This window comes from Petaurus breviceps, unplaced genomic scaffold (genome assembly GCF_028583685.1).
Source record: "Petaurus breviceps papuanus isolate PSGF00001 unplaced genomic scaffold, PetGlider_PUasm1.0 551, whole genome shotgun sequence".
In the NCBI taxonomy this organism is placed as follows: domain Eukaryota; kingdom Metazoa; phylum Chordata; class Mammalia; order Diprotodontia; family Petauridae; genus Petaurus; species Petaurus breviceps.
Genome location: NW_027186372.1, coordinates 26,419,898 through 26,433,587, shown reverse-complemented (window position 1 = coordinate 26,433,587; position 13,690 = coordinate 26,419,898). Strand labels below are relative to the sequence as shown.

The 13,690-nt window shown below is 38.6% G+C and overlaps 1 protein-coding gene across 7 annotated transcripts in view; it reads right to left on the bottom strand.

Moving 5' to 3' along the window:
• HAVCR2 (hepatitis A virus cellular receptor 2) overlaps positions 1–13,690 on the bottom strand; it is a 53,251-nt gene that overhangs the window by 27,670 nt on the left and 11,891 nt on the right. For 4 of the 7 annotated variants that reach the window (XM_069102497.1, XM_069102501.1, XM_069102503.1 and 1 more), the window contains exons 2-3: positions 5,112–5,334; positions 4,037–4,375 (exon numbers count right to left, since the gene is read on the bottom strand). In XM_069102497.1, the coding sequence (XP_068958598.1) occupies positions 4,037–4,375; positions 5,112–5,265 (493 nt within the window). In that variant the 5' untranslated portion in view covers positions 5,266–5,334. Of the gene's footprint in view, positions 1–4,036; positions 4,376–5,111; positions 5,335–9,638; positions 9,709–12,486; positions 12,602–13,690 lie in introns of those variants that run through there. The other 3 variants (XM_069102498.1, XM_069102499.1, XM_069102500.1) reach the window with 3 other exon arrangements.

Below are 13,690 nucleotides of genomic sequence, written 5' to 3'. Positions count from 1 at the left end.
AAGACCTATCCCGAAAATAAGCCCTATTGAGATTGCTACTGTAGTGAAGGTGATCCCCTGCGCTACACACTACATTACGGTACCCTCTGTATGCACCGTCCCCCCGCTCTGAGCTGCATCCAATCAGAGCTGCAGCAGTGAGCGCGTCACCCTGTTCTTCCCCAGTGATTTGCTTGCTGGCGCCATTGAGAGCAGTGCCGGAGAGGAGAGCTGAGGCAGGTCAACATAAGCCCTCCCCTGAAAATAAGCCCTCTGGTGTTTTTCTTTCCAAAAAAAATAATAAGACAGTGTCTTATTATCAGGGAAACACGGTACTTAATGCCTAAGTGGGAGACAACTTGGTGTAATGGTTAGGGGGCTGAACTTGGAATCAGGAAGACCTGCGTAAAAATTCTGCTTCAGACATTTACTAGGTATGTGACCCTGGGCAAGTTACTTAAGCTCTGTGAGCCTCAGTTTCCTTATCTAAAAAATGATAGTGCTAGGCTCAGCCTCTAAAGTCCCTTCCAATTCTAAATCTTTGATTCTATGACCTCAGGCAAGTAAATTGACTTCTCTTTATGTCCCATTTCTCCTACGTAAAAGGGAGTGTTAGATTAGTTGATCTCTAAGACCCTTTCATACTCTAAACCTGAAGACCCTATGGGATTTGGTCTCTGACTCAGCTGAGTGCTCAGGATATAGCAGATCTTACTGAAAATTCCTTCTAGACCTTAAATTCTTCCCCACTCCCCATCACCCCATTCCTCCATCACTTCAGAATAGAATGGAAAATTCCTTACTTCATAAATAAGGAATTGTTGTCGCCTGAAGTGTTACCAGAAGTATTCCTCCTATAATTGGGAATGTGAGGAAACTGGCTTGGATTCATTCTTGTTACTAGGTCAATCCCTTCTCACATCAAGTGCTGCCTTACTTTTCATCTCACATTTGGCAGAAAGATGCATTACCTCTGCTCTCTCCACCATCCCTTCTCTCTCCCATACGAAACACTCTAAGATCAGATAGCAGCCCAAATTCTTCTTCCAGATGTACTTTCCCTAAACTGTATACTTCATTTCCAAGATACATAAGGAACTGATTCAAATTTATAGGAATAAAAGCCATCCCCCAACTAATAAAAATAAACAAAGGACATGAAAAGGAAGTTTTGAAAGGAGGAAGTTGAAGTTATCAACAGTCATATGGAAAATTGCTCCAAACCCTGAATAAATAGGGAAATAAAGATTAAAGCAACCCTGAGGTTCACATTCTTACCCCTTCAGATTGGTGAAGGTGACAAAAAAAGGGGAAATGACAAAAATTGGAAGGGTTAAAAGAAAATAGGCATCTTAATGCACCATTGGTGGAGCTGTGAATTGGTACAGTCATTCTGGAAAGCAATTTAGAAACATGTCCCCAAAGTTACCAGATTATGGCTACATTAGATCCAGCAAAACCAGTATTAGACCTATACCAAAAGACATCAAAGAAAGAAGAAAAGGACTCACATGTAAAAATATTTACAGCAGCTCTTTTTGTTGAAGCAAAAAACTAGGAGCTAGATTTTAAAATCATTACTGTAGAGATGGTCATTGACTCCATGAAAGCAGAGAGATCACCAAAAAAAATGGTGTAGAAAAAGTGTCCGGGATGAGCTTTGGGGCATCCTTATGATTTGCAGGCATGACCTAAATGAAGATGGAGCAAAGGAGAGAGAGAAGAAGCAGATAGATAAAAGAATTAGGAGAGAGCAATGTCAGGAAAACCTAGAGAGAAGAGAGTATCAAGAAGATGATAATTGACAGCATTAAAGGATGCAGAGGTCACAAGGAAGCAAAGAAAAGATGGACAATTCTCAACACAATGAGTACTATTTATCAATAGCCTTTCTCGAAATAAAATCTGTTGTTACATATTTTGAATCCTCTCATGTTCTGCAATGCACACAACATACTTTTTTTTCTCTAACTTTGTATTTAAGTTCCATTATTTAAGTTTATGATATATTTTTGTTTCACTTCTCTTCTATATTTGTGTTCTGGCATTTGAGTCTAAAATAAAAATTTGAAAAAAAGGGATACAGAGATATAGGCACAGGAAATGAGGGAGAGGGTCATGGTGGGAGAGGATTAGGTAAAAAGAGGTGCATCTAATTCTATCAAAAATTTTCTGGAATTTTACTTGTGGAATAAACACAATTCAATTAGAGCTTTCAGCTAATGAAATTTAGTTTCTAGTCTTCATCACTGACAATTTATTGGTTGGTTCCTTTATTATCCTACTGCTTTTTTAAATTTTAATTTATGGAATAAAACAAGCTTTTCCATAACAACATAATTTTTTAAAAAGTGATTGCCTATGAAACTGCAAATCTAGTAAATACAACTTGCTATTCCTTTTAATAATATAATGAAGTTATCACATAAATTTCTTTTTTTTCTTCCCTCCCCATCCCCACTGTAGAGATGGCTACCATTAAACACAAAGAGATATAGATATATACATATACCTATATATGTAAAATAATTCTATACATACTTCTATTTATCAGTTTTTTCTCTAGATGCAGATAGCATTTTTTGTCATATGTCCTTTATAGTTAATTTGGGTGTTTATAAAAGTCAAAATGATTTAATTCATTCAAAATCATTCTTAAAACAATACTACTGTTAACTTTATACAGTGTTCTCTTGGTTCTGCTTATTTCATTCTTCATTATTTCGTGGAATTCTTTCTATATTTTTCTAAGATCATTGAGCTCATCATTTCTTATAGCACAATAGTATTCCATCACAATCATATGCCATGACTTGTTCAGTCTACTACTTTTAAATGTAACTGAAACATGACCTACTCTCATGGGGGTAATTCTCATGTTCATCTTTGTCTCAAATGCTTAGCCAGGGTCTAACCTGATCTCATACTGATCAAGAACATTCTCCCTTAGCTCCTTGAAGGTCGGTGACCACTAAAACTCACAGTTCAAGGAAAGTATAGAGTTTGGAGGGAAGGTTCTGACTGGTGTCTCAGCAGCAATTCTACCTCTGCATGCCAGAGGGCTTCTTTTTTTTTTTTCTTTGCGTTTTGGAAGGCAACTGGGGTTAAGTGAGTTGCCCAAAGTCACATGGCTAGTTTTTGTGTTAAGTGTCTGAGGCCATATTTGAACTCAGGTCCTCCTGACTCCAGGGCTGGGGCTCTATTCACTGTGCCACCTAGCTGCCCCCAGAGGGCTTTTTAATAGGATTGTACTGTAATATGTCTAAGAATGGCCTCAGCAGTGGGAGGAAAAATGTATGACCAACACATTTTTTAATTTAATCTGCATTATTAGCATTTTTCTATATACAAAAGTCTAAATAATCAATAAACCAATAAATCAATCCCTGATTTGTAGGGCCTACTGATTTCTGTGGTATAAATGCTCACATGAAAAATTTAACAATTGACTCTCCTGGGCATGTTCAAGTTGGCTCACCCTTGTCTTTCCTGGTCCCCTTCCCATCCCTCCTTATGTCTTCACTCCACACACACACACTGCTAGTGACATTTCTCCCATTTGTAATGTATGTATCTTCCATACACATGGTTGTTTGCATGTTGTCTCCTCCCATTAAATGCAAACTCCTTAAGGGCAGGGACTGTATTTTTGCCTTTCTTTGAATTCCAAATGCTTAGCACAATGCCAGCAGTAGGAGCTTAATAAATGCTTGTTGATAATGACCACGATGTTTAGTTGCAAAAAAAAAAAAAAAGTAAATTTAAGGTCAATAAAAGGGAAAAAATACTTTCCTAAATATTAAAGAGTTATTGGTAAGTGGAACAAATTGCTTCAGGGGGTGATGCCCCACCACCGCGGGAAGACTTCAAGAGACTGCTTGTTAAATGTGACTTGCATGGGCTCTCATATAGATAGTAATGGAATCAGATGTCCTCTAAGATTCCTTCCATCTTCAATGCTTCATGAGGCTGTGAATTTCTGAAAGTCTCTTCTTATATGCCCTTTGGTTTTCCCATAAGAATTTCATAAAGGAGGAAAAAAAAAAAAGACACTTACCTGGTTTGACCACTAACTCCAAGGATGTTTTTTGGTCATTAAATGGACCTGTAAATTGTATCCTACAGCAATAAGTCCCACTGTCTGCTTCTCCCACATTCTCAATTGTTAGGGACACATTCCCTTGAACAAGATTGCCCTTTAACTGGTATCTCTTTATCTTCTGAAATGTCACTGTCTGTCCATCAGTCCTGAGAAATTCTTCTTTACATTGAAGAACAGGGCAGATCCCTCGACCCCAGCATATGGGCACAACTTCATTTCCTGGATTAACTTTATAGGAACATGGTAAAAGGACAGTTTGACCCACCACTCCTGTGTAGGTACTTACTGAAGACTCTGCAGGTACAAATTGAAAAAGGAAAAAAAAAGAATCTAAGGCAAAGGAAAGGATAGGGGTAGGCAATTTTTATTAAAGAAAAGCATGTGAGAGAAACATAATTCTTCAAGTGGTTCACTGAAGTGATTAAATCACTCATCCTGTTTTGAGTTTGGCTATCTGCCTAGGGGAAGCTAGGTGATGTAGAGGATAGAGTACCAGGTCTAGAGTCAGGAAGATCTGAATTCAAATCCATCCTCAGACACTTAGTAGCTGTGTGACCCTGGGCAAGTCACTTAACCCCTATTGGCCTCAGTTCCTCATCTAAAAAAAGGGTATACCCAGGAAAATAAAATGGCAAATCACTCCAGTGTCTTTGCCAAGAAAACTCCTTGGACATAGGGTCACATTGAGTTAGACACCACTAAACCACTGAACAACAACAATCTGTCATAATAAAAGCTTGTAATATCTCCAGAGGAAAGGGGCTACGAAAATAAAAACTAGAAAAGGAAAAAATCAACACCTAGGAAAATGACTAAGGCATCTCTCTTAAAGTGTCCCGTGTTTTAGCTAAACTACTAGATGTCCACACACAGGATACAAAGAGAGTAGGCAGAACAAAGCCTCCCTCTGCAAACCAACTTACAGAGCTTTTTAAAATAGCACTCACACTTGCTGAGGATCCCGTCTGCCTCTGCCACACCCTAGCCACACTGCCCTTCTCATGGAGAACCATTTAAATCATCTACTTACCAGTTGACCACAACAGAAGGACAAAAATGAAGAGATGGAACAACATGGCACCAGCTGAAATCACTAATGGAAATGCAGGCTTAGTGCATCCATAGTTGAAACTTCCTAGTTTCACTTCTACTTCCTTGTCTGCTGTCTGCTCCCAGAGAACCATAAGAGACACTTACTATGCTCTTCCTGGGAACATCCTAGCTTAACATAGCATCGCCTCAGAGCTGGGAGCCTGAAATGAGAGCCAGAGATGAAAAGGAAACCTCAGAAACTGTCACTTATCGCCTTAACCGCTTGTCACGCTACACACAGGCAACAGTTTCATACAGCAACAGCAAAGAGCAAAAGGAATTTGAAACCTTCGGTCACTACTGACTTCTTTTTCTTACTTCCCTTCCACTTTTTACTTACCACTCCAATCTCTCATCAATTCCTCCGGTCCTATCAATTCTGCCTCTGCTCTCTTTTCCACCCCTACTAATTCAGGTCCTCATTATCATTCACTTGTATTATTCCAATAGTCAGTCTCCAGGTCTCCTTACCTCCACTTTTCTGTCCTTCAGTCCTTTCTGAACGCCATTAATATGCCTAATGCAGGAAAGAAAGAAAGAAAGAAAGAAAGAAAGAAAGAAAGAAAGAAAGAAAGGAAGAGAAAGAGAGAGAGAAAGAGAGAAAGAAAGAGAGAAAGAGAGAAAGAAAGAAAGAGAGAGAAAGAAAGAAAGAGAGAAAGAAGGAAAGAAAGAAAGAAAGAGAGAGAGAGAGAGAAAGAAAGAAAGAAAGAAAGAAAGAAAGAAAGAAAGAAAGAAAGAAAGAAAGAAAGAAAGAAAGAGAAAGGAAGGAAGGAAGGAAGGAAGGAAGGAAGGAAGGAAGGAAGGAAGGAAGGAAGGAAGGAAGGAAGGAAGGAAGGAAGGAAAGATAGGAAAGGCAAAAAAAGGATAGGAAAGGCAAAGAAAAGACAGGAAAGGCAAAGACAGGGAAGGACAACTCAAGAGACAGGACCATTGCTTAGGGTGGGTGGGATAATGATAACTGACAACAGAAAGAAGGCAGAACTATTCATTTATTATTTTGCTTTTTCTTCTCTGCCAAAGGGAATTAGCTTTGCACTTGAAATAATAAAAATGGCTAAAAGAGAGGGATGTGCAGGATATGTAATGGGATATAAGAGAGCAACTAGTCACCCTAGATGAACTTAGGTCACCTGGCCAAGATGAACTATATTCCCAAGGGTTGAAAGAGCTGATAGATATGTTTGCCACTGCCAGTGGTATAGAAAAGAAGTAAAGAATGGGGGAGGTACCAAAGGCCTGGACAAGAGCAAGTACAGTCTCATTTTCAAAAAAAGGAAAAGAGCGTGGTGTATAAACTATGATCTGGTGAACCTGAATTCCTAGGAAAATTCTAGAATAGATAACGAAAGAGACTGATAATGGAAATCTTGAGAAGGTAGCAATGATTAATAATGACCAACATCACAAAAAAAATTATTGCATCAGAAAACCTCATTTTTTTTACAGGCTTATTGGACAAGTACAGACCTGTTACACTTGAGCTAAAAATGGTTCTTACATTTTAAAATAAAGTTTTATTGTATTTTAAAATGTAACGAATGATGAAAAAAACATTCTTAGCTCACTAGCCATGAAAAAATAGGCAACAGGTTGGATTTGGTCCATGAACTGCAGTTTGTCAGTCTTTTGACTAGTAGTTCAGAAGGATGCTGTATAAAGAATTTACTAGAATTTAGCAAAATATGTAATACAATTCTTACGTGGAGATAAAAAGATATAGACTCAAAAAATAATACAATTAAATGATTTGGAATTAGTTGAATGGCTAGACTCAGAGATTCATGGTTCAAGTCAACTTGACAGAAAGTCTCCAGAGGAATGCCCTGGTAATCTATACTTGGTTCTGTGCTATTTAACTTTTTTTTTTCAATGATTAGATAAAAGCAGAGAAGGCATCTTGATCAAAGTTGGTAATGACAAAAAGTTAGTAGGGAAAACTTACACAATGAATAAAAGAGTACATAAAGGTCTTGATAAGCAAGAACAGTGACTGATTATAATAAGATGAAACCAAAAAGAAATACATATAAAATCATGCAGTTGGTACCAAAACACAATCACTTTTACAAATACAAAACAGAAGAGGCAATTATCAGTTAACAGCTTAAAATAACAATTCTGGTAGTTTTAAGGTAAACCCAAAGTCTGTCAGTATTATAACTAGAAGCTCAAAAAGTGAAAGCAATCTTGGACTGTATTCAGAGAAATATAGTTTCTAGGAATAGGGAAGTAACCGTCCTATATGTTCGTCGGAGTAGCTATGTGGCACACTGGATAGAGCACTAGTTTTGGAATCAGGAAGACTCATCTTCTTGAGTTCAAATCTGGGCTCAAATACTTACTAGCTGTGTGACTCTGGGTGGGTCACTTAATCCTGTTCACCTCGGTTCTTCATCTGTAAATTGAACTGGAAAAGAAAATGGCAAACCACTCCAGTATCTTTGCCAAGAAAACCCTAAATAAGGTCATGAAGAGTGGAACACAACTGAAAAATGACTGAACTACATACTCTAAATTAAACCACATTCCAAGTATTGTGCTTAGTCCTAGGTACATTTATGTGGGGCCAAGATGAAGAACTTCTAGAGGAAAATAGCCAGCAAGGACGGCAAAGGCTCATGAGTCCATATCATATTATTGCTGCTCGTCCTTCATTCTTGAAGAGGACCAGAAGATCAGGGAGGTGATGCCATGACATGCAAGTGAATTGAATTTAAGAGAGGGAGGGCTGAGCAAAGTCACCAGTCTCATTTTCTCACCCAGAACCATCTGGGCCCAGTGGCCAGATATGGATCAGGAGGACTGGAGATGGCCCAGGATACAGTGGGGGTCCTTGGCCTGTTCAAGCTCAGGTCTTTAATAGATCTCAGTTTGACTGAGGCAGCACCCATGCAGTGATTAAGGGTTTAAAAAATGAGGCAAAGAATGGCCTCTTTCAGTTGAAGGAAGTGGGGCTGTTTACTCTAGAGTAGACTCAGATGAAATATATATGATAGGTGTTTTGAAGAATTTGAAGGGTAATGAATCATGCTTAGATCCAGAGGCTAGAAACAGGAAAAATTAATGGAAGGCAGATTTAGACTTGATATCAAGAAAAACTTTCCTAAGAATCTGAATTCTCAAAAAGTATAATGGGTTGCCTTGGGAGAGAGTGGGCTTTCCTTCTTTGAAAGTCTTCAGGCATACAACAGATGACCACCTCTCAGGAATATTATAGTGGAGATCCTTCTTGACTTTAATTGGAATCAATGTGGCTACTGAAGACTTTCGATGCCAGAATTCTTTAATTCTGTGATGGGTGATGGATTGCACAAATAGAAAGAACATATGAAGAGGGGGGAAAGAGGGGAAGAAAATTTAAAACCTATGATAGTGAATGTTGAAAACTAAAAATAAATAACTTATTTTTTAAATGGAGAGCAAACTCTTCAAAGGAAAGTCTTGATTTTTACCCATGACTAATTCAAATGCAAACTGGTAGCCATAGGAAAATACAGTTGAGAATTCCTGTTCTACCCCCTTAAAGATGTCTATGATTTCCAGTTTCTAGTACCAAATCAGTAGCAAAATGCAAAATTTTCTTCAAAGATAAAAAGTATTTTTTCTTTAATAAACATACTATTAAAATTTTTTTATTTACAAAAAAAAGAAGATATCAGGGATGTTGTAGAAGGAGAATTGACAGGACTTATCATTTGATTGGACATGAAAAATGAGAAAAAGGGAAGAGTCTAGAATAACTCTCTGGTTAATAACCTGACTGATTAGGAATGGCATCCTTAACAGTATAACTTGTGAGGCACCCCTTTTCAGACTGTGAAATGACTTTTAATATCAGAGAATTTTAAATTTGATCTAGGAAGTGATAGGGAACCATTGGAATCTTTTATTTCTTAATTAATTAATTAATTTTATTTTTAATTTATGGAATAAAATAAGCATTTCCATAACATAGTATAATTTTTAAAAAGATGATTGCACATGAAACTGCAAATCTATTACATACAACTTGATATTCCTTTTAAATATATAATAAAGTTATAATGTAAATTTCTTTTTTTATCACCCCACCCTACCCCAACATAGAGATGACTACCATTAGAAACAAATGTGTGTGGGGTGTATGTGTGTGTGAGTGAGTGTGTGTAATCATTTTAAACATACTTCTATTTATCAGTTCTTTCTCTGGATGCAGATAGCATCTTCCTTCATCCTTTATAGCTAATTTGGGTATTTATAATCATCAAAATGACTTAATTTCTCAAAGTTGTTCTTAAAAAAATTATTTCAGAGCGGCTAGGTGGTACAGTGAGTAAAGCACCAGCCCTGGAGTCGGGAGGACCCAGGTTCAGTTCCGGCCTCAGACACTTAACACCCACACAAAAAAACTAGCCATGTAACTTTGGGCAAGTTACTTAACCTCAATTGCCCTCCAAAAGGCAAAAAAAAAAATTATTGCTCTTACCATATAGAAAGTTCTCCTGGATCTGCTCATTTCACTCTTCATTATTTCATGCAAATCTATCCGTGTTTTTCTGCAATCACCAAGATCATCATGGTAGAACACAGCAGTCTTCTATTACAATCATATGGAGTTTGTTGAATAGGCAAATGTGGAGGGAGAAAGGGTGACATGCTACTTGAGTTCTGATTTGCACATGTTGGGTTTGAAATGCTAATGGGTCATTCAAAGAGAATTGTCTAGCAGACAGTCGGTGATTCGGGACTAGAGTTCAAGAGAGCTATTAGGGCTGCGTATAAGAATTTTTAAGTTGTGCATTAAAGATGATAATCAAACCCATAGGAAGCCATGACATCAACCAAAAAGACTAGTATAGAGAATGAAGAGGAAAATTGCCCTGGTGGGCCATGCATAAAGGATGAAATACAGATACAACAAAAGGGAACTAAGGAGAGGTGATAAGAGTTTGGAGGAGAACCAGGGAAAAGGTTGTCACAGACTCCAAGAAGAGTAGAGATGGAGAGGGTGTCCAGGAGGAGGATGTAGTCAAATGTTATAGAAATTTAAGGAGGATGAGAACCGAGAAAATGCCCAAGCTTTAGCAGCTAGATCATTGGTAACCTTTAAGAGTTGACTTTTGGTAGAGTGGTGAGACTGAAGGTCATATGACAAAGGATGAAAAGTAAGTGGGTGGTGAGGAAATAGAAGCATCAAGTAAAGGCGACTCTTTCTAGGAGTTGGGCAATGAAAAGAGGAGAAATGCCATATGACAGCTTAAGGAGATGGCAGGGTCAAGTAAAGTTCTTTGTTTTTAAAGCCTGGGGAAGTCTGGACATATTTCTGGGCCTTAAAATTCATCTTGCTCATCCTCAAAGACAAGAACAAAGGAGGGGACAATGGGAGAAGATTTAGAGAGGCTTTGAAATGTCTACAGAAAGTTAGGAGTGAAGTTGAGAGTACAACCCTGGTCTCCTCACCCCATTCCAGAGCACTTTCCCTACAAATACACTGGAATGTCAATCAACTAATCCACAAGCATTTATTAAGCATGAACAATGTGCTAGGCACAATCTATTAGTTGGAGGGGCTGCAAAGACAAAGGTGAAACAAATGCCTGCCCATAAGGAGCTCACACTCAAACAGCAGAGAGAATGTACTCATATCAGTAAAGACTATATTATGTATATTATACACACACATGCATAATTATGTGTGTGTATGTTGTCATTGTTGAGTTATTTCAGTCATGTCCAACTCCATGACCCCATGTGGGGTTTTCGTTTTTGTTTGTTTTTTTTATCTGTTTGGAGAGGGGAAGGTAGGGCAATTGGGGTTAAGTGACTTGCCCAAGGTCACATGTCTAGTTTTTGTGTTGTGTCTGAAGTTGAATTTGAACTCAGGTCCTCCTGACTCCAGGGCCAGTGCTCTATTCACTGAGCCACCTAGCTGCCCCAGCCCCCCCAAGTGGGGTTTTCTTGGCAAAGATACTGGAGTGGTTTGTCGTTTCCTTTTCCAGCTCATTTTACAGATGAGGAAACTGAGGCAAACAAGGTTAAGTGACTTGCCCAGGGTCACACAGCTAGGAAGTGTCTGAGGCTAGATTTGAACTCAGGAAGATGAGTCTTCCTGACTCCAGGTCCAGCACTCTATACACTGCACCACCTGGCTGCTATATATCTATATGCAGATGTGTAGATCTATAGATATAGATAAATATACACATATGTATATATATACATGTACTCACATACAGCCTTAGTACATATAATATACAAATAATATGTATGTATAGTCTTGGTACATATGCACTCATATATACATTATATATAGTCAGTAAATATACATATATATGCAAGTGTATATATATACACATATAATATATGTATATATGGTCTTGGCAGATTTATGTATACATGAGTACATTTGTATATGTACTCATATATATGGAGAGACGGAGAAGAGAGAGACAGAAACAGAGACAGAGAGGCAGAGAGAGAGAGAGACAGAGAGAGAGAGACAGAGAGAGACAGAGAGAGAGAGTGGGAGAGAGGGAGAGAGAGAGAGAGGGAGTGGGAGAGAAAGAGAGACAGAGACATAGACAGAGAGACATAGAGAGAGACAGAGACACAGAGAGAGAGAGACAGAGAACAAGGTAGATTTGCACTAGCAGCTGGGAGCAACCTAGAAAGGAAATAATAAGATAAACCTGCTTCAAGGGATGACATCATTAATCCAGATGAAAATGAACCACGCACCCACATTCAAACCCCGTCTGCCTTAGACCAAATGTCATCTGAGGCTACTTTGTCCTTTGCAACTCAATGCCCACTTGCAAAGTCAGTTTTTGTTTAAAAGCCGAGGAAATGATGCTGAAACCTGAATCAGTGTGTGCACCCCATTACTAAGCCTCAGCTTTTATATGTGGGCTTCACCTCCCTTTCTTATTACACATTCAGCTGTTACTCTGACTAATACCCATCCTCCCCTAACAAACATGCAGACTGTATCACGGAATCACCATGCACCTCAGAGTTGAGAGGGGCCTCCAATCTAACCAACCATCTGACTTTTAAAGCCTCTCACAGACTGGGCCCTTTCTACCTTTCCAGCCTTTTTACTCTTTGCTTTTCTCCGTGTACCGGATCATAGGATCCAGGGACACTGGCCTTTTTTTTGTTCCTTGGACATAAAACTCAATCTCTCTACCTTATGCCTTTACACCAACTGTCCACTGAAGGCTCAGAAAGTTCTCCTTGCTCATCTCTGCCTGCTGCCTTCCCCGGTTTCTTTCAGTCCCACCTTCTGCAAGAAGCCTTTCCTTGTCTCCTGGTCCTTTTTCCTCTGAACTTACCTTTCATTTACACCTTATAGATCTGAGATACGTGGCTATTTGCATAAAGTCTCCCCCATCAATTGTCCTATTGAAACGTGAGCTCCTTAAAGTAGTATTCTTGGGTTTGGTTTGGTTTTCCTTTCTCTATCTCCCCAACATTTCATATAGTGTCTGGTTCATAGTAAGCACTTAATAAATGTGTGTTGACTGATTAGAACCAGAGCAGGAATTCTCACTTTAATACTTCCTACAAATGTCATCCAGACTCTGCTTGAAGGGCTCCAATGAGGGGAAGAAGGTGAGGAGGAGGCACTGTCTTCTGAGAGAATTCATTTCATTTGTGTATAGGAATATAAGTAGTTAGATTGTTGCTGTTGTGTTTTGTCCTTCATTTTCAAAGGAGACCATGACATCAGGGAGATGATGACATGAATTGCAGTTGACTTTGATTTAAGTGAGGGAAGACTGACTGTGCAAAGACACCAGCCTCACTTTGTCTTCCAGAGCCATCTGGGTTCAGTGACCAGATATTCATCAAGATGACTGGAAATGATTCAGGATGCAGTGAGAGATCCTGGCCCTTTTTTAGGCTAAGGAAAATTCAACTTCTCACTTTGAGTAATGTAACACCCATTCAGTGAATAGGCCTCTTTAAGAAGTGAATCAAGGGATGGCCTCTTTAATTAAAAAAAAAAAATCCAACTGGGAGGGGAAGACCCTCAGGGCTGCTGGTCAAAAGAGAAACTTAGATAAAGAGCTGGAAGAGACCTCAGAGGGCATCTGGTCCAACAGTCACATTTTACAAATGAGGAAACTAAGGGTAAGTGATTTGCACAGGGTCATAAAGTCTCATAACTATTAAGTGTCTGAGATGGGATAATGTTTTAAAACACACACACATGTGTATGTGTATATGTATATATATAATGTATATACATATGTGTGTATATATATATATTTTTTTAACCTTATTCACATTTTCCAAGTTCTGTTAAGTATTTCTTTCTTTGTTTATCTGACATTGTTACACGTAAACCCAAATCACATGCAACCTGATTTGAAGTCCACCATTAAGCCCCTTTATATTTGTCTTTGTCTCTATCCTATACCCTGCAATAGCTTGAAACAGCTTAAGGTATTGCCCAAGGCATAGTCCCCTAACCCCCTACTTCCTGAATTAGCATTCTGTATATCATCACTATGTACAAGGATCACTCCTGGG